Source organism: Solanum verrucosum, unplaced genomic scaffold (genome assembly GCF_900185275.1).
Source record: "Solanum verrucosum unplaced genomic scaffold, falcon-dt-bn FXZP01000085.1, whole genome shotgun sequence".
Taxonomy (NCBI): domain Eukaryota; kingdom Viridiplantae; phylum Streptophyta; class Magnoliopsida; order Solanales; family Solanaceae; genus Solanum; species Solanum verrucosum.
In genome coordinates, this window is record NW_026019839.1 from 3,097,416 (window position 1) to 3,119,402 (window position 21,987).

A 21,987-nucleotide genomic window follows, 5' to 3' on the forward strand; every position below is an offset into this window, starting at 1 on the left:
GCAGGTTCCACAATGGCCATCTAAGGTCCGTGAATTGATCTACAAGTTGTAGATCCCTTAAATAAAAATCAAGCTAAATATTGAATTTTTGAGGTTCCATTTACGAGATCAATCTACAGTCCTTGGTTCCATTTATGAAACATAAATTTAGTCAGTGAAAATCAGGCAAACATTAGGTTTTAGGACTTTATTTTACGAGCTTAATCTACGGTCTGTAAAGCAACTCATGATTCGTATACTAGACCGGTAAAACTAAGGCTAAGATCCATGTTTCTAAAGTTGATCTATGAGCGTCATAAATTGTCCATGATTCCATTTAGGAGCCGTAAATTCTACCCGTAAATCCCAAGTTTTTAAAATTGTCAATTATTTAACTCCTCATGATTTGATCTAGACTTAGAACTTCTGAGGTATTACATAGCCTTAACGGGATATGCACTCTTTAATAATATGTTCACAAAATCTTCTAGATAAAAAGGCATAAGTCTGTCTATAAAGAATCCAGTTTTTCAATCATCTTATATAGCATATTATTTTGAAACTTGCTTCCTTAGATCCTCAAGATAAGGCAAACCATAAAAATATTTACCAATGACTATGTATTGTAAATCTTTTATGATGTTCATTCGTGATACTTTTTGGATGTAGTCCACTTCATAACTAGTACAATATCAATGAAATTGATCTGCTTAATGGGATTATATCAATATTATACTTTTTACTTGGAGAGTCATCATTGAGAGACAAGGGTTGCACTATATATATATTATGTATCTAATTAAACTTTCATTAGATGTCTTCATAGTTCAAGTGAAAAAGTTACTATATGATTCTCCACATTGAATATTCACAAAAAAATCTACTATTTTCTCATGTAAATTAATTGTTTGAAAATTTGTTTAAATAATATGAATACTATTTATGATAACATATATTTCCTAAATCGAAGACATCCAAGTGTAATTCACATACCAATAGATTAGTATTATAAGAAAACTAATAAAACTAAATAACATATAAAAAATCAAATGGATGATAAAATAACTTAATTTATATGATTAATTTGTTTTCGACATTTGAAAACCCCATTTATTTGGTTTAATTTTCCTTTTTAGAGAAATTTGGTCCCAAATCGAACCATGAATATCATTAGTGGTGTGTTGGAGATAAAAGAAAAGCATAAGTCTACTATTTAACTAATTAGCTACCATCATATATTGGGAAAATGCATAAGTACCCCCTCAGCCTATACCCGAAATTCCAGAGGCACACCTAACTTTTACTAAGGTCCTATTACCCCCCCGAACTTATTTTATATGTAATATTCTACCCCTTTTTGGCCTATGTGGCACTATCTTTGTGGGCCCAGTGCATGTTGACATTTTTTCAAGATAGTGCCACGTAGGCAGAAAAGAGGTAGAATATTATAGATAAATTAAGTTCGGGGGGTAATAGGACCTTAGTAAAGGTTAAGTGTGTCTCTGGGATTTTGGACATAGGCTAGGGGTACTTATGCATTTTCCCATCATATATTAGTCAAACTTGATTAATTACACACTATAATATTAATTGCACTTTACTAACTATATAACAATAATTATTATGCTTCGATCTACACAAATAATAGTCAAATATATTAAGTTTTATTGATCATATTTAAATTCATCTCATATCATTATTAATGCATATAAATGTGAATATATCGGCGGTAAAAATAAATTTATTGTAATTTTTAATGCATATGATATAATATCTTTGTAAAAATAAAATTAGTCAATGATTTTCAATTTGACGTTCTTCTTTAAAACCCCTCATAAATTTGTGTGTCATGATATGGTTCTCACACCATTTTTTCTTCTTTTACTACTCCTTAATTAACATATTATAATTCATATCGTATGAGCTAAATTACTCCTAGTTGACCTTAGCCGATCTCACATCTTCACATAGAGAAATTATTTTCGATAAAACGATTAAAAAGAGATAGTAACAACAAATAGAAACAATAACAAGATCATATATCATAAATTTGTATAGATTCATATATAGTCTAGAGACGAATGGCTATAACAATAATAGCAGTAAAATATTGTTGCAATAACAAACTAGCCTGTCTAAGCTTCTCATCTTCATCGTATATTGATTTATATACAAAGCCATAATCACATGAACGCACATCACCGATCGATTTAGTCATAGAAAAAATTACTTGTCCGTAATTTTTAACACCATAATACCTGATCGCAATTTCTCTACTATATTCTACATATGTATAAAATGACGAACACGAAGTGTATAGTTCTTTCAATGTTCGTTTTATCAAGTAGAGAATTCACCATAGTTGATGTTGATTTGATGAGGTCCGTAGTCATGTTGAGTGTGATCGTGCCTAGGGTTTTAAGTTTAGCGGTTTTGGAACGAGGGTCTGATCGTAAGAGTTTCTCACACGGAAGGAACGGGTGTCTTGATGCAAACATCAGTAACTAAATCACCCTTCACAAGTGTAGATGTGAAGAGGATGGAGAGAAGAGCATATGAAAAAAATGAGGTAAGAATCAAAGAGGTAGCCATTTAATTTCTTTGATTACTTTGCTCACAAAATTATAATTAAAGGTTAATGGAGCTACCCCTCTTTATATAGGAGGAAAAAAGAAGAAACATTTATTGTGATTTTAATACAATCCTATCTTATAATAAATATGGTTAATTAAGATCTTTTTTGTTTAAAATATGCAAATGGAAATCACTAGAAGTATCTAGATTTCAAACAAATTTTCAATTTTCAAATGGTCAATGAAACATTAATTGTAGCTTTTTCAGCAAACGATTTATAAAATGTAATACATACAATTTTGGTGAATATTCCAGCATAACACTATCAAATTAATTATTGTTATGACTTATCGATCGTGTATATATAGAATTTTTCTCCAACCTTATACATTTTCGATAATTTTCCCAAAGTAAAGAGTTTGGGGTTCTAAATTTCATTTTTTTTAAAAAGAGAGGGGATTTGAATCCACAACTATAGCATGAAAAACATTTTCACGGTCCCTTTCTTACCACTGAATCATCCATCAATCTTGTTAGGGTTCACAAGTTAATATACATATATATTTATTTAATTTTTTAGTACAAATACAGAATCTACAAAAATACTAATCGGTTCATCCGAACCCACACACACCCACCTAGCTCCACCTCTGCCATAAAAAATAGCTATACTACAGACCTGTCAAGGGCAGTGGCTACCCTTTAGTAAGAGTGTCCAATTGAATACCCTTTGTCGGAAAATTATACCGTATATTCAAGTAAAGTAATAAACAAAGTAACCAAATAACATATTTTGGACACCCTTGACGCAATAATATAATGTAATTTAGTGGTTTCAGGCGCCTTGAAAGAGTAAAGACACACGAACTTAAAGTGCTTGTGTGTTCGAACTCACTAGTAACAATTTTTTTTCACTTTTTAAGAATGGGTTCACTTTAACACTTGGACACCCTTCGTGAAATTTCTGACTCCGCCACTGGTCAAGGGCTGATGTTGTATAACTTTAACAACTTTGTGGAGAAATTATCTTAAAGTTGAACTGCTACCATGAGGATCTCTAAAAGACCAGCTGTAATAAGTATCAGAATGGTTTTTTTTTCTTCAATGTTTCACCATTAAAATCCTCAAGGTCTAGCTCTTAATTTCATCCATTCAACCCTACAACAAAATAATTCGGTGGAACTAAAGAAGAAGAAAAAAATTGAGTTCATGAGGTAGGTATACTTCTTGAAGTAGTTTATTGAAGTTCATAGAGAACTTGTTTGAATTCAGTACATTGAAATGATGTTCATTATCCGATAAGTGATTAAACGTATTGACATAATGTCCATTGTGATAAGTGTCTATCTGATCTTTTATTATTATTTCACCATTGAAATTGTTGAGTTCTAAATCTTGGTTTGCGAAGAAGTCATTCGGTGTAACTAAAAAAGGTACTACAGGTGGTTAAGGTAAGTATGTTTCTTGTAGTGGTTTGTTAAAGTTTATAGGGAGCTCGTTTAAATTCAGTAAATTAAAATAATTTTCATTGTCTGAAAATTCATTAAACTTATATACTGGTGGTGATTTTTATTTTTTTTATTATATAGTAATGTCATCAATGATTAAGGGAGAAATAGTAGAGGAAGCAGAGACACAAAGGGAATGTTATATTCTTGTGAAACGAAAATTTAACAAAGAAACTCAAGAATGTGGCAATATGTGTATAGACACCAAAGAAAATAAAAAAATAGATTGATTTTTTGTGCTAATCCAATAGTGTCTTTCACTATTTATATTCTTTTATACACATCTTTGCAACTTTGAGAATTTTCTTCAAGAATTGATGGTATGTTTGACAGAAAAGTTGTATCAACCAAAAGAATATTAAGGCCACAGTGTATCATCTGCTCTACGCAAATAACTTGACTCATAGTAGCAGTGGAAACAATTATGCTGAGATTGACAATATAATGTGGATCAAATATAAGTCCAACCCTTAATGAAATAGATATTATACAGAAGTGACAAAAAAATGCGATGGTAAAAGTCTCACACAGACGGATTTTAAACCCACGAATATGGTTTTCAACAAATGATTATATATGACACCACATTCCTATATAAAATACTAATGGAGAAGGTAATACAAGCGAAGAATGAAATATGTTGAGTTTGTCAACTATCCGTTTTCTTTTCAGAGAGTCATAAAATAAAAAGTCCTGACCATACTACTATGTAACTTTATAGTGACGCCTAAATTGGAGGAGAAAGAGAGATGGAGGTTAGAGACATCTTTTGAAGAGCAAGAATATCATCATCATGACTAGCACAAATGATAAAGCACCTGGTTTGGATGGTTATTCCATGGGATTTTTCCAGAAATGCAGGCCAATTTTTAAACATGATATGAGTGCCTTAAGTTTTTCACAGTGAGGAAGTTCTGCAAAGAGTTTGAATGCTAGTTTTATTACTTTATTTCCAAAGAAGAATGGGGCAGTGGAATTGGGAAATTTCAGACCTATTAGAGGGTGTTTGAATTGTCTTTTTAAAAATAGCTTATAAGCTAAAAGTCATAAGTTGGGAATACCCAACTTATTTTTATACTTTCTTGGCCTAAATGTAAGTGCTTAAAAACACTTTTTATCTTTCCCAAACACCTTCTAAGTCTCATTGGAAGTTACTACAAAATCATTTCAAAGCTTTTGGATGGAAAGTCTTAAAAGTGTGATTAGCAATTTTGGTTGATAGTGCATAAATGGCAATCATAATGAGTAGACAAATTATGGATACAGTCCTGATAGCTAATGAATGTCTTGATTCGAGATTCAAGAGTGGTAATCCAGGTATTATTTGCAAGTTAGATGTGGAAAAAGCATATGATCATGTTAGTTAGAGCTTATTTGGCAACATTATTAAGGAAATGCCCTTCGGCAACAAGTGGATAAAGTGGATCTCTTTTTTTTTTTTTTTTTTTGTGTTAGCACTGCCATAACCATTAATGGTACGCTAGAAGGTTTTCTGAAGCACAAAGAAAATTGAGACAGCTCGATCCCATCTCACCTTTTATGTTCACATTAGTTATGGGATGTTTTAGTAGGATGTTGTGTATAGCTAGTTTGCATGACAGTCTCAAAGGCTTTAGAGTGGCACAGAGGATTCCTTTTCATTCGTGTAGATTTCACATTTACTCTATGTGTTGATGATACACTTACTCTCTATGATGCAAATGTTGAACAACTGAAGCGCTTGAGACTTATCCTACACATTATTGGGGGAAAAGCCTTCTCTACTCGGTGAACAAGGTGGCACTAGGAGACTTGCAAGTACTCTTGGTTTCAGATTGCTGTCTTGCCAACAATTTATTTGAGTATTCCATTGGGGGAAAATCATAAATCTGACAGCATTTCGCAGAATTTCTTGGAAATTTTTGGAAAAGATACTAGTGATGTGCCACGAAATCGTGGCACATTTGATGGTTAGTAACTATGAACTAATACTGGAATTAAGTGAAATTTTGTATTATTTGATGGGTTTGTTGAATGTGTAGGCAGAATTTGGTTTGTGAAGAAAATGAAAAAGAAGCTGAAAAATGATGATGATTCAAAGTAAAGTTCATGTTTGGGCCTGGAGAAGATGAAGAGCATAAATAACCAAGTGAAGACCACAGAGGGTTCTACGGGCCGTAGTCCTCACCACAGACCCTGGTACCTGCCATGAAGTTGAACCAGTGTGAAAGCAAGGAAGAGTGGAAAGAATGTTGGAACCAAGTGAAGACCACGAACGCCATCACGGGTCGTGGTCCTCACTACGAACTGTGGTGCAGTCCGTAGTCCTTGTTCCAGTGGATAGCATTGAAGACTCAAAGTTTGGGAAAGTCCAAGTAAAGACCACGGACGTCTTCACGGGTCGTGGCCTCTATAACGATCGTGGTCTCGTCCGTGATGCAATTTCCAGTGACCAAGTTTGAAGACCCACTTTTAGGAAGCTCTAAGGGAAGACCACAGAGGGTTTCAAGGACCGTGAAGCCCTTGACGGGTCGTGGTGTGGCCGTGAAAAGGCCTGACAATTCAGTCCTAGTTCGATTAGGACTCATTTTAAACATTCTATTTTGAATTACTTTAGGTCGTTTTGGATGATTATTCATTATCTTACGTTTTACGACTAAGAAATACAACATTACTCTTAGCTTTTGATTTTGGGATTTCGATTATTGTTATCAGTTGGAAGTTCGGATACAAATTATCAGATTATCGAAGTGATTGTTGAGTTGCTAATTATTTTTGTTAGTCTTTCTTAACATGTTTTCATTCTTCATTATTGATTGTTTACGTGAAAGCATGAGTGGCTAAATACCACGACTGGGGTTGTGGGATCCATGACGAAATTTTAGTTACGATTCCGTAAAATGAGTAAGGGCAGTTTGTGTTTACAATATGTAGTTTTTAGCTTTCGATATCATTATAATCTAGTGAGTGCACGCATTAGATGATCATGTATCTGGTATCAGTTCGAGAGAAAAATACCAATTAAGAAAAATCTGAACTAAATTAATAAATTGGAGTTAAAGCTTGAGTTCGAGAGAAAAAAACATTAACACCATCTCATTGTAAGCGAGGGTCAATGTTAGTAACACCCTAGGGTCAAGAGAACATGGGTGATAATTATCTGATTAGGCTGAGAAGCGTCAGATAAATCTAACTCGCAATGATTCTGTAAACATTGATTTGCCTTACGCTCAATTACGGAAGAACACTAGAACTGATGTTATGGTGAACACAATCCTGGTTTCTCTTAATTAACTGAATCAACCTTACAACGAAATAGTCTGTTAGTCGTGAATTTGGATTTTGACTACAAGTTTTGGTAATTATAACATTTCAACCAAACCCAATTTACTTTTCGTTGTTATTTGTTTAGGAGATAATAACAACATTTGAATAAACGCGACAGTAAAACTTTATCTGTAAAGAAATTCTCCGTGGGATCGACCTTAACTATGGTTGAGTTCTGTAAATTGACAACGACCGTTTATACCTTTTATTCGAAGTGTAAGTTTGAACGTATCAAATTTCTAGCTGGAAAGAATCAATATTTATCACTTGGCTTTGATGAATAGTATATTGAATTATTTACCTACTTATATTATGTCCTTGTTTGCTCTACCAACAAAGATTGAACAAAGACTTGATAAAGTGAGCAGAAATCCTTCAACCTTGTCAATTAGAAATCACTACTCAAGCAGAAGAATGTTGAGGACTGGGGATCAAGAATCTAATGATACACAATAAAACTTGTTAATGAAGTGCCTTTGGAGGTTCACATAGAGAAGCAAGCTTTGTGGAGCAGGGTGATCATTGTTAAATACAGCTTAAAGGTTATTAGTGCATTAAACCAGTCAAAAAAAATTATGGAGAAGCATAAGGAATCTATGGCCTGAATTCAAACAACTCATAAGTATTAGAGTTGTGCAAAACGATTTTCTGGCTGGATGAATGGATTGGTCATAGTCCATTGAAGGACCAATTCCCAGACCAGTACAATGGAGTTTTGTCTTATAATGCTACCGTGACTGACTCTAGAGTCAATGGAACTTGGTGAGTTTTAAAAGAAATATGAATGATTGGGAATGTCCAAGAATATGTGATTTTCATCACTTACTGGAAAGCTTTCAAGGTTGCACATCTGGTGAAGACAAATTGAATGGAATTGCTACATGAAAGGAGAATTTTCAGTAAAGTCTAGTTACAGAATCCTGAACAAAGAAGAATAACATCTCAAACCATGGCCTTAGAAACAAATATGGAGTCAAATGCTCCTCCATGCAGACTCTATTAATCATCTCTGTTTGCATTGTCCTATTACATACCAATTATGGCAGCTATTTCTCAACTTGGTCGGTATCAGATGGTCTATGCCGGGGAATACACAAGATTTTTTGTCTTGTTGATATAGTCAAGGATTGGACAAAGCAAAATTAAGTTGGTAGAAATCAGTGCAGACGATTTCAAGTTAGATTGTATTATGTCATTTCACTTTTGGGGTAAAACTAAAAAGGACAACACAAACGATGCAATAACTTTACAAGAATTTTTAGTGCCTCTCTATTCACTTGTAGAGAATCTTAGCACTACCTTTGAGCTTTGTATAAATACAATTATTACCATTTCAAAAAAAAAAGGATTTATATGCATCAAAATGTCAAAAGATGAACAGATATATGAAAAAGAGCAAGGATATCGAAAATTACGTAAGATTCCATGTCTATGTTGAGTGTCTCCACATGAGGTGAGGCCTGCAAAAGAGTAGCAACTCCATACAAGTTATACTCTGATATATGAAACTTTAGTGTTAGACATTTGCATTTCAATTCTGGAATATGCACTCCATCTAGCTGCAGCATGAATAGGACCTGGTGCAGGAATACCAATGAAACTAGTAAAGAACAGAAAAAGAGAAAGCAATAAAAAGAACATAGATGACGATAGTCTTATGACAATGGTAGATATCTAAATACTATAAGCAATATCAATGTATGAAATGCTACTTCACCAAGTCATATTTTGTCGGTATGACAAATATCGGAATTCAAAAGGTGACAGATATTACACAGAGATTTTTTTCCTTATTTTTGTAGAAATATTCATGTTTACAAAAGCAGTCAATTATATTATACTGCATTCTGCAACTATTATCTAATAAAGTAATTTTGAGTCAGTAATAAACCTCTACAAACAAGGTTCCGACGGTTAGCTTTGTCACATGTCTTAATTTGGAGAAAATGATCAAAATGGTCCTTCATGTATAGGGGTTGATTTATTTTGGTCCTTAATATATATCACTTGATAGAAATAGTCCTTAATGTATGCAAAATGAGTACCATTTTGATCCTAAACCCTAAATTTAACTTTTCTCTGTTAAAACTAACGGCCCATTCCAGTACTCATTTCTCTGTTCTCTTTGGTTGCTCTGTCTTCCTGTCTTCTTCTCTCTAAAACTGCATCATCTTCTTAAAATAGATTTTAAAAGCTGTTCTTTTTTTCATTTTTAACTATCTTCTGTGTTGTCTTCGTTAATCCCCAAAATAGATAAAAATTTATATTTTCCACATGTATGTAAAAGTTCATACCTATGGAAAAATGTTTGAAATTTGACTCCTGGTAGATGTCCGATGACCGACCATTCTCACAATGAACATGAATAAAAAACATGTCTTCTACGAGCCCCTCCTCATTTGGAGCATTCCTACTAGTTTTTTTTTGCTACTTTTCTCAATTGTCAACTCCATCTTTTAGAAAAATTCAATACTCATTATGATTTGAGCAGCTTGTTCCATTTTTTCATTAATGGTATGAATGACTTTATTTTTAGATGTTTTGACTGAATCAAAAAAATTATTCAAACAGGTAATATAATGATATAAGAAGTAGCATATCCATGCTTTTGGATGATATAGACACAAAAAAAATTCTCCATTATTTTATTACTGTTTAGTTTATAATCTCTTTTGAATGACTTAGATGATTTTTGGATTGGATGAGCTAATTAGTTAATTCAATGAAACATGAAAATTGAAATTAATAGGTGAGACTTTTTTTTGCCCTTCTATTGAATCCAATAAATTTTCAGTTGATCCAGAAGTTAGAAATTACTTGAAAAAAAGAAGAAAAAAGTTATGGGCGAGTTTGAATAAGCAATATATGGGGTGGATTAGTATCCTCTTATTGAGGAAGAACCAGAGAAGGGGAACGTTAGTTTTTAACAGTGAAAAAGTTAAATTTAGGGCTTAGACCAAAGTGATACCCATTTTATATACATTAAGGACTATTTCTATCAAGTGATATATGTTAAAAGGACCAAAATAAATCAACCCTTATACATGAAGAGTGATCATTTTCTCTCTCAATTTGTGAAGATAATCTTGCACGAGCGTCCAAAACACAATATGATAATTACGGCATTTGTCAAAGTCACCATACTCGTAATGATCCTGAATGTCACTCTCACATCTGATATCAAAAGTAATCTCAGCAGTGACCAAGGAAGATACATTCACTAGCCTACATTTAAAATCATCAATGTCGCTTGAAATCTCCAAATGCTGAATATATGGTGCAACAATTTCCAAAGTGTGATCACCTTCTTCATACTCCGGCCAAATGTCTTTCAACTTTAATATCTTTAAATTAGGATTATTTATTTCCAGACTGCGAAAACTATGGAAAAGTCTAAAGCAGGTTGTACAACCTGACAATAACTTTACAATGACTTCATTGTATAACTTCACATGCTCAAGTTTCAGTTTCTTCAGAGATTTCCATGAAGAAACTGAAATGTTCTCAACGATGAGCAAGTATACAACATTTGAGGCAATGTGTAATTGTCAGAAAAAACTGACTCCAATTTAATATCTTCAACTTGGTTTTCTATAACATAAGTAAGCCATTGTTTGACATTGAAGCTGTAACGAGCAATGGACCAGAAATCTAGATGGAATTTTCGGATTTTGGAAGAAGAACGTTGAGCAAAAGCATAGTCTACGAAGGATACAAAGTTTTCAGCTTCCGAATGTTTGTTACAGAGTAAAACGAGATTATCGGTACAAGTCCAAAGATGTTGCCACTTTTTTGACACAAGAGGTTTTGAAAGCATCCTTTATCGGCAAAAGAGAGATAATTTGAACCAGAAGGGACTCCGGCAGCTTGTTGATTTCGTCTAGGGTTTCCTCATCCGCCATTTTTTTGGGTTTTTTCCACATTTTGTTCTTCTTTGGGGAAAATTTCCTGGCGATACTAAATTGTGTGTAATTTAACACTATGATCAATATTAGTATTTAGTTTACCAAAAATACGTTTCTATTACTACCAAAAATACTGAAACAGTTGGTAAAATCCTTATTTTATTTTTGGTAAGTATAAAAATACTCTAGAAGTTGAGGCAATTATTATAGTTTCATTTCAAATTATTGTCAGTTTTATTAAAAATATCTTTTTACTTGACTAACTAAAATTAGATACATTGGAATCTAATTTTTTTATTTTATTGAGTTGAAATTTAAATTATGTTTACAAAAGATAAATAAATATTAATATATTAGTATTCTTGAAATTAAGTTGGTCATGACCAAACTCGACTTTTTTAGCCTAGAGCCCTAGACCAAAGTATATTTAAGCGGATCATGACCGAAATTGAATTCTAAGTATATGGGGGCATTTGCTAACTCATGGTTGTCATAGTATCACATTGATTGCTGAAGGATTTGACTGTCGTTTGTCAATAGCTCGGGCACGAAACTAACAATTCGTGTCAAGTTCATGGTGATTGATGCTATGGGAAATGACAGTCAAACAAATTGTAAGGTTAATTGTTACATCAAGAAATAACCTGCAGCAAAAAATAATAATAATCAAGAAGTAACTAATTAAGTGTATGAACTAGACTACTAGTTAAGGATTAACAATAACTACTATATATATCATTCTGGAAAGGTACAGGTTATACCTTTTAGAACTCTTGGGAGATCAGGGCTGTATTGTACATGAAGATTTGTAATGTCAATTCTTCCCTTTAGAGGCCAATCAGGTTTTGGCCTGGACTTTTCAATTATCAGTGGAGTTTCACTAGGAACGTCGCTAAACTGAAGTATTCTCTCAACTGAGATCATTTTGTTCTCAACATTGCACAGGTTCCATATAACCCAAGCTTGGAGAACATTAAGATTTAAGCCATAGGTAGCTGCTAGTCCTGCTAAACCTGCAAACAGATGAAACATGTGCTATCACACACTGAAGCCATTTACCACAGTGAAAAAAAGAAAAAGTTGTTATCATAGACTTTGACTTCCTCAGTTTGTGTAAGTTCTTAATCTAAGATTTGTTTCTTATGTCTACTCATGCATCACCAAAGAAGCTGCCTGGAATTTTATTGATGAACTGCCTGGGAATGTGTTACACAGGATGCATGAAATGGAAATGGAGAAGAATAAAAGCTTACTGGGGTCTATAGCCTCTCGAGGAAGGTGTGCCAGGATGACGAGAAGAAAGAAGAATATGAGATTGAAGAGAAAGTTAATTCGAACACAGAGCCATTCCATTGTAGCAGAGTTGTGAAAAACAACACGTGAATAGTTATCGATGAGACTTAAATTCTTATTCAAGAATCGGTCTTCCTGATTAAAACAACGAATTGTTGCTACACCGGTGAGAGATTCTGAGAAATGATGCAGGATTGGAGCATTCTGAATGCCAACCATCCTTGCTAGTTCTCTAGCAGTGGTAATGTAATATGCCTGTATTAAGAATTGAATCATTAACACTAAGGCCATATTTAAGAGAAGTAAATACTCATTGGTTGCATTTCCCATTTAGAAGTGATATAAAAGAAACTTCAGGTTAAGTTTCTTATTACCTGATACCACACAGAGATGGCAAGTATCAGAAGGAAGAGAAACATGATCTGCCAGGCAACATTGGACATGAGGACAACAATGCTCGATAATTGAATAAGTGCAAATGCTAGTCCAGCCAATCTATATGGAATATCTGTGTCCATGGTGCTTTGGTCCGTAGAAGACTGACAAGCAAGAAAAAAAATTGAAGTTCAGAATAGACGCAGCCAGAAAGTCATGTATGAAGAAACAAAGAACTGACTATAGACACATTTCAAGACAACTAATTCATTTCAGTTGCTAAACTCACCCTATTGAGAATTCTACTGGAAGGGGTGGAGTCAAAGAATGACAAGGGCGCTCGGAAGAGTGATTTGATCATTCCAATGTAGAGCTTCTGAGAAGTCTCAATTGCGATAGTTGATAGCATAACTGCTCTTCCTAAGATGAAAAAAGAGCTTCCCCCTGACAGCAGCACGAATATTCCAATTAATCTCCTGCTAGTAACCCTTCCTTCTTCTTCTGTTCCCCATGCAATCCAGTAGTTGCTTGCCATCTGAAGTCCCTGGAAGAGAACTTGACATAGAAGGACTGGAAGTACAAGGACCCCTTTATACGCCGAGGTTACAAAGGTTGAGTAGACTTTCCATTTAACTCGACCTGATACTGCATCTTCCTGCTGAGTTCTTTCTAAGATTTTGTTTTCATTGGTAAGATCTTCAATTTGGTTTTTCTGGTTTTTACCCTTAGTTAAGCAGCTGCCTTTTTGGGAAGGCTTCACTTGATCTAATGATTTATTGTGAGCCACCATATGCCGTAGGAGCTCACCATCAGGATCTGCAATCAACTCACTATACTTTCCTGATTGAACAATTCTTCCATCTTTCATTACCTAAGCATATCAGGTAAGAAGAAAAACTAAGATATACTTTTCTAGTTTGTTTCAATCAACTGAAAATGGTTTCAACTTACAAGGATGAGGTCAGAAGCATCTAAAAATTCCAACTGGTGAGTGGCATAAACAACTGTTTTTTTCATGTAGATGTTGGATTAAGCATTTCTGCAATATGATGAAGGGTTGTTGCACATCAAAAATACCAACTAGATTACTGAAAAAAACTCTACAAAAGTAGGATGTAGTACTTGCCTTGAACATATGAGCTCCAGTTTGTGCATCAACAGCACTGAAAGGGTCATCGAGCAGGTAGATGTCTGAATCACTATAAATAGCTCTGGCCAACTGAATTCTTTGCTTTTGTCCACCACTTAGGTTCATTCCTCTTTCTCCCACAGAATTTAGATCTCCGTCAGCCCACATCTCAATGTCACGTTTCAAAGCACATCTGTCCACGACATCATCATAACGTGCCTTATGCATTTCCTTGCCAAACAGAACATTGTCTCTAACAGTGCCTGTCTGGATCCAAGCACTCTGTGGTACAAATGCCTTTGAACCATTAAGCTTAATACTTGATCCGGAAATTCTAGGAATCTCTCCCATAATACTACAGATTAAGCTTGACTTTCCCGATCCCACTGAACCACATATTGCTACTTTCCACCCTTTCATTATCCTGATTTTCACAGTTATCTTAATCGTTGATTTCTTGGACTCATTTGTGCCCCAAGCATACTCTCCTGGTTCAAGTTCGATCGCCACTTCAGAAGTGTTAGGAGTATTATAGCTTGTTAACTTCTTTTGATCTTCCTCTCTCATGAAGTCTTGAATCCTATCAACAGAAACTTTTGTCTGAGCAACCATGGAAATTAGCTCAGGCAAGTTGTAAATTGGTTCTTGTAGAATCCTGAAAGTTGCTAGTGCTGAGAGAACTGCTCCTGATGTTAATGGTGTTATTAGGATGAGTCTTGAAAAATCAAGAATTACCTGCAAAAACTGCATTATAGGCAAGTGGTCTCCAAATCATATGTAATATGGCATGAGGGATGAAGAAAGTAGAAGTATTCTTTTCGTGAAGTGCGTCTTCCAACAAAGAAGAAGCTTCATTAGAAGTCTCAGTGTGAGGAATTGAAGGTATATGCTCTACTCTGAGCTTTTCCTCATAACCCTTCTTGAATAGTGGATTAAGCCACCTAAATGTGATTAGGCTCCAAATACTAGCACTAGAAAATGAATCATCATGTGTATTTACCTCATCTTTATGAAGGAATGGCTGTTCAGTTTCACTGTATTTGTTGGCTGGTACTGGCATGGCATTGAAACATAGAAGAATTGACAATGGTAGGGAAGCAAAATCAATTATATTTGCTTTGGGAAGAAAATGTGGGGCTTTAGTATAATGTTTGAGAAGATGGAATGAGACTAAAATTATCTCAAAAATACTAGAAAAGAACCACCACATGATGAGTAATAATGGACACCTTTTTTCTCTGTTTAATGAATAGGCTGCAATTACAGTAGCTACACTCCATGTCATAAAAGAAAAAACAGATTCTTCAAACACAAAAGCTCTCAACTTCCAGAATTCATAGACATAAAATCCCAAATAAAAAAGGGCTATTGAGAAATTAACTAAAACTGTTATCTTGGTGAAAATAGTGGATTTTCTTCTCTCACCATTTTTCTTGAAAAAAATATAAATGAGTAAAATAAAGAAAAATGCTACATTGGTTACCCTCAGAGTAATGTCCATTCTTAAGCTTAGTTTGAAACTAAAAAAAGTCAAGAAAATTCCACTTTTCAACAATAAATATTGTACAATTGGAAAAGTAGAAATATAATATAAAGAAGAAAGCACGTGCCCCTATGAATAGTGATGTTATTATGGATACAATTATATTTTAAGTAATAGTTACTATTATAGTAAGTAAAGATTATTATAGTAACAAGTGCCTTTCCTTGTGAAGTTATTGTTATAATTGATACATTTAAATACGTCCATTTTTATTTGTCACTTATTCTTAAAATAGTTTTTCATTTCAACTTGTCACTTTTGACCTATCAAGAAAAAGACAATTACTTTTTCTATATTTTACTCTTAGTATTAAATATTTATTTTTCAAATCATCTTTCAAGATCTAAACAATGCAAGGGGCCCAATAAGTCACAAATGGGCTTTCTAGTAATGGGCTTAGGATTTTTGTCTTTTGAGTCTGGTGGAATTGGACCTTATAGCATCGAAAAAATGGCACAACATGACAATCTATAGTCTAAGAACATGTTTGGATTGACTTTTTTTTTTAAAATAGCTTTTAAGTAAAAATAAAAAGTCAAACATAAATGACTTTTAAGTTAAAAAATAAAAAGTAGGCGGAAACCTCCTTTTGAATTTTTAAAACTTATTTTAAGTCATTTAAAACTTATTTTAAGTTATTTTTAATTTTGTAAAACACTTCCAAACTTATTTTAATTCATTTTTGGCCTATTTTAAATTATTTTTTGACTTATTTTAAGTTATTTTTATATTTATCAAACACTTTCATAAGTCAAAAACTGACTTAAAACCAAACACCCTCTAAATTGGCAATAAATTAGTTCATTTTTTAATATTTTTTTTAGCAAAAAAAACTTTGTTTTATTTATTTGACATTCCATAATTATTTTTCTTTTTCTTAAAAAATATATCTTTGTTCCCCTTATTTTTCTCTAAACACGTTTGATTGCTCTCTTTTTTTCTTGAAAAGGAAAAAAATATTTTTTTATTATTCCTTTTTTTATCTCTCCTTTTTATTTGTCAACCGTTTTAAAATAGAGTTCTTCTTTTTTTGTCTTCTTTTTCTCTTTCTAGAATTCTTTTCATACGTATATTTGTTTCTCTTCCAAAATTTTTATTCTTCTCCTTAATTTACTAAGTTTGTGTGAATCAGATATAGCAATATGTTTATCCATGGATACTTCTAAAAATCATCTTTTATATATAATCTTGTTCTTGTCCAATTAATTGTTGAATTTCATTATTTGTGGAATTGAAGTTTTTTCAATTTTATTTTTGCGGAAATTTAGGTTATTTATCTTTTTTTTTTTGTTTTCTTTCTAAAATTCTTTTCATATGTATATTTGCTTATCTTTCAAATTTTCTCGTATTCTCCTTAATTCACTCTGTTTATGCAAATCAAATATAACTGTATGTTTATCTATCGGTCCTCCTAAAAATTTCTTTTAATATATAATTATGTAGCATTTCTTGCCCAATTAATTTTGAAATTTGTGATTTGTGGATTAATGTTTTTTTAACTTTTTTTTGACAAAAATTTAGGTTATAGTATTTGGAATTTTTATTTTCAATTTCATGGGTAAGAGAGGTTCTCATAAGATCCTCGTGAAAAAATTGGAATTTTGATTTTTATAAATACAAACCAATGTATATCAATGAACGACAATTTCAATCTCAATAAATGTATACAAATTTATTGGGTGGATACAGACCAATGAATACACAAATCAATACAAATCAATATATACATAGTGCAGTTACCGTATACATAAACAAAATCACATGTACCATTTATGAATAAAATTTTATTTATACATGTATCATATTAATCTCATTCTTGTAATCATTATAGTTATACCTTTAATTGTTGGTAATATTCTTATGTATACATTATAAAGTTTATGTATACATGCTACAATTACTGTATACATCAACAAAATTTACACGCTTATTTTTATGAATAATTTTTTTGTGTATACATATTGTATTTTTTTTTATGTATACATTATGTAATTGCAACTTTATTTATTGTATAATCTATGCATACGTATTATTATAGTTTCTAATAAAAATCAATGCCTCTTATATTATTTGATTAATTATTGTCAATTATTTGATAATTAACACACATTAATTGAAAATTAATAATATATTTTCTTACCTTAAAAGTAGTCGCAATCTTTTAATAATTTAATTAAAGAATTAAAAAATTCCTTCCTTAAAAGTTGATGTAACCTTTTTTTAATGGGTTAATTAGTCATTTCTTAAAGTAGGCAACCATTTTTTTTAATAAACTAATTACTGTCCGTTGGTAAAAAAAATATTTCACAAAATTACCATCAAATATATCTTTATGTTTTTGTAAATTGCGTTAATATTTTTTAAAATAGATTGATAATAAAGTTGAGTTTGAGAATTTAAAGAAACTGAAAAGTTGACTTCTTTAATTATGGGAGTTAAAAACAAGGAAGAAAATATAATCTCACATCTAATTAATTAATGTCGGTTGGTTGCACATGATTAAATTTTTTTATAAAAAGTTTGTTATATTTCTTTTAGGCTAATACGTGCTTCTTCTTTTTTTAGACTATTAATTGCTAATTAATATTGAACGATATGTTGTCAATTGTATATAGTAATTGTATGTCTGTGTCAATTTGTCGCATCCCATTTTATTCCAACAACTAATGAAGGAAGAAAAGGAATAACTAGCTTCTTTAATTGGTATTACACTTCATTTACAATGATTTTGATCATTGTAGTTACTCTTGTGGTATAAATTAAAGATTATGTGAGCTGGGCAATTGGATTTGGAATACCTATACCGTGCTCATTTTGTTGTTTCTCATTTTATTTTTCATTGGGACAAAAATGTATGTTTATGAGAAGTCTGAAGGAAGCATTGTTAAGATCTTTATCGCGATTCACAAAAAGCGTACAACTACAGGGGACATGGACATCCAAATTGGTTAACAAAGGATATTAACAAGGGTCGAGTAGAAAATTATTACTATCTTATTGCAGGATTAGGTGTGTTGAATTTGTTCTACTTTTTATACGTTGCTCGTCGATATCAATATAAGACTAGATTAGTAGTTGATGATGGGATTAAGGTTTATTATGATGTTCATGACATCAAGTACCAAGCAACTTGTGCTTAATTAGTTGCATATTAATTATAGGATATGCTTAAGTTGACTTCTTAGAGTTAAAAGAAGTTAACAATTTTAAGTAAGAGTCGTGTTATGCTTTATAATTTCTTTTCATTTGTATGATACACTTGAAAATTTTAATTCAATTATATATATATATATATATATATATCTTTTTTTTCTATTTAATTCATTTTTTCCAACAGTTATCTACCTAAGAGATTAAAGTTTCTTCGGAAAAGGGTCAAAATTATCCTCAAACTATTTGAAATAGCTCATTTATACTCTTTTATTATTTTTGGGATCAAAACTACCCTTTTTGTTTATGTTTTGGACCACAAATACCCTTAAAACGTTATCTTTGCCATTAGAGCTGACATGGCAGTCCACATAGGCAATCCAACATGGCAAAAAACCTTTTTTTCTCAATAATATTGTTCTTTCTTGTTCATATCTATCTCAAAAAAAATAGTTCTTTCATCGTTCTTGTTTGAGTTATTGTTCGCACTTTGAAATTTCAATTTCAAAATGCGTTGAAGTTCGTTTGAGATAGTAGTTGTGTGTTGAATGATTGAGTTCATTGTTTGAATTTTGATGTCATCGAATCTGAGGCTGAAAAATTAATTCTCAAGGTTGAAAAATGCTGAAAAACTCTTGAAGTCATTCTTTCTATGTTGAAACTCGAAAATAGCTACTCATTTGAAAGCTTGTCGGTGAGAAATTTTTAGCTTTTATTGGGTTTTTAAGTGCGGAAATTTGAAGAGATTTAATTAAATGCTACTGAAAATTGCTTGGATAATGCAATTGAAGCTGAAAATTGACATTTAACTATTGATTTCTTAATTTGAAGATTGGTATTTGAAGATTTGAGTTGAACCCCAAAAAATATAAAAAATATATGAAAGAGTTCTTAAATGCTTGAAAATCTAAAAATCGATTTTGTGAATCTATGACCCCAAAACCCAAACAACGGACTCGATCCTTCAACATACAACTACAACCTCAAACAAACTTTATCACACTTTAAAATTGGAGTTCTAAAGTACGAACAACAAGAACAATGGATCAAATTATATTTGGTTTTTTTCTTGTGATAGGGATGAATAAGGAAGAACAACATTATTGAGAGGAAGAGATTTTTGACATGTTGGACTGCCTAGGTGGACTGTCACGTTAGCTCCAATGGCAAATATAACGTTTCAAGGGCATTTTTGGTCCAAAACATAGACAGCAAGGGTAGTTTTGCTCCCAAAAATAAATAAAGGATATATATGAGCTATTTCAAATAGTTCAAGGGTAATTTTGACCTTTTCCCGAAGTTTCTTTGATAAAATAGTCCAATAGCATTTACTAAATTTAAATAAAAGAAATGCATGTATTTGATCTACGCATTAAATTTGGAAGGCCAAATACATACACAACCTCTTTAACTAGTCCCTAAATTTCATTTTGATATTTAAACTCAATTTTGTTTCATGAATCCTCCAATTCTATTTTTTCATGGATCATTTAAACACAAAATATTGACGGAACATGATGTTACTCACATTTTAAAGCGCGCAAAGGATTAACATGTGTCACTAATCAATCTCAACAATAATTTTTGTAGTCAATTGAATATAGTTAATTAATATATATTCTTATATTTCTTAAAGATGATAAATTAATACAACTAATGTAAACCTCAAGTAAACCCGAATAACTTGGAGAAAATAAAACATGCGGTGTTATTTAATTGGAAGTTTCCTTTCGTTTGGTAGAGTATATTAACAAAAATAATACTTGCATTAGCTTTGTGTATTAGTAATACCTTGTTTGATACCTTTTTTCATGTTATGTATAATTAATGCAAGCATTAGTTATACACTCTATTGTGTATTGAGGAGTGTATTACTAATACCATGGATTTCTAGGTATTAGTAATGCAAAGGAATTTAATACATGTATTAGCATGGTTAAAGACCCAATTACCCCTCAAAAGTACTTTTACATCTTTTCAACCATAATTATGGAGAATACTTTTGTAAATAAATATTTTTATACAATGCATACTTTTTTTAATACACCAAACCAAACAATGCATAAAAAATATTTTATGTATAACTAATTGCATTACTAATGCAAGCACTACTAATACACTCTATTTAGCATTATTTTTATACACTCTACCAAACGATATGTTTGTCTAACACGCGTTCAACCCTTATACTAGATAAAGTTTTTTGTGTTTAAATGGTCCTTGAAAAATGAAATTAGAGGGCTAAAATGAAACAAGATTAAGTTGAAGTACCAAAATAAAATTTAGGAGCAAGTTTAAAGGGAAGTTTAGTAAATAAGGGTACTTAATTCCTCCATCCCAAATTAATTAAGTGTCATCTTAGCAAAAAAATTACCCCAAAATAAGTGTTATCTTACGAATTCAAGACAAAATTTAGAATGTTTTTTTGTCAACTATACCTCTATACTTCATATTTTTAATAGTATTAAATTTTCAAGAGACACTTAATAAATAAGGATAGTTTACTAAACTACCCATTATATTTATTTATTTCTTAATAGATGTAAAAAATAAAATTAAGATAACACTTATTTTAAAACAAAAAAGTATACTAAACTATTCCGTTTAACCTTTGATTTGCCTTTCCCTTCCCTGCTTCGTACCGCCCCATTCTCCATCCCTATAAAGGTTAGGGGTGAGGGTGCATATTGATGTAAAGTATATGCCTTGAGTACTAAAGTTTGAAACTATCGTAAGTTAAATTAGAGTACATTTTTCATAATCGAATGAATCATGATTCAGCACTTTTTATCATCTATATCATCTCACTCACACAATAATAATAAAAATACTTTATCATAATTCAGAAATTCACTTCCACTTTAATTTACGATAACATATTCAAGACTTTATCAATTAAGGCTCATACATTTTACATCAATTAACCATATCCAAGGCAAACAAAGCTTTTGATCTAGGGGTTTAATTGAACTCAGTATAGAATACAAATTCTAAATATTGAAATTTGTACTCATACTTTTAACAAATAAAATGAAAACTTGAAAAGTTAACAAAAGTATATTATGACTTGGTAATTCCAATAACAAATATGATGATAATCATGTGCACATATTCCTTTTGACATATGACATATGACAACCATATTGATTAATTAATACATAACCTAGGGATATGAGATATATATAGTGCATCATATCCATATAGAATTATGGAACCTGCCTTAAT

At 31.9% G+C, this 21,987-nt stretch overlaps 2 protein-coding genes across 5 annotated transcripts in view; one reads left to right on the top strand and one right to left on the bottom strand.

The window, feature by feature from the left end:
• Positions 1–21,987, top strand: part of LOC125815227 (glyceraldehyde-3-phosphate dehydrogenase, cytosolic) — a 613,914-nt gene that overhangs the window by 502,523 nt on the left and 89,404 nt on the right. The window lies entirely within an intron of this gene.
• On the bottom strand, positions 12,008–15,570 carry LOC125814522 (ABC transporter C family member 3-like). The gene is given in 8 exon segments (XM_049493977.1): positions 12,008–12,285; positions 12,526–12,820; positions 12,940–13,104; positions 13,230–13,811; positions 13,892–13,951; positions 13,953–13,979; positions 14,067–14,777; positions 14,809–15,570. Coding segments are annotated over 8 exon segments (2,880 nt in total).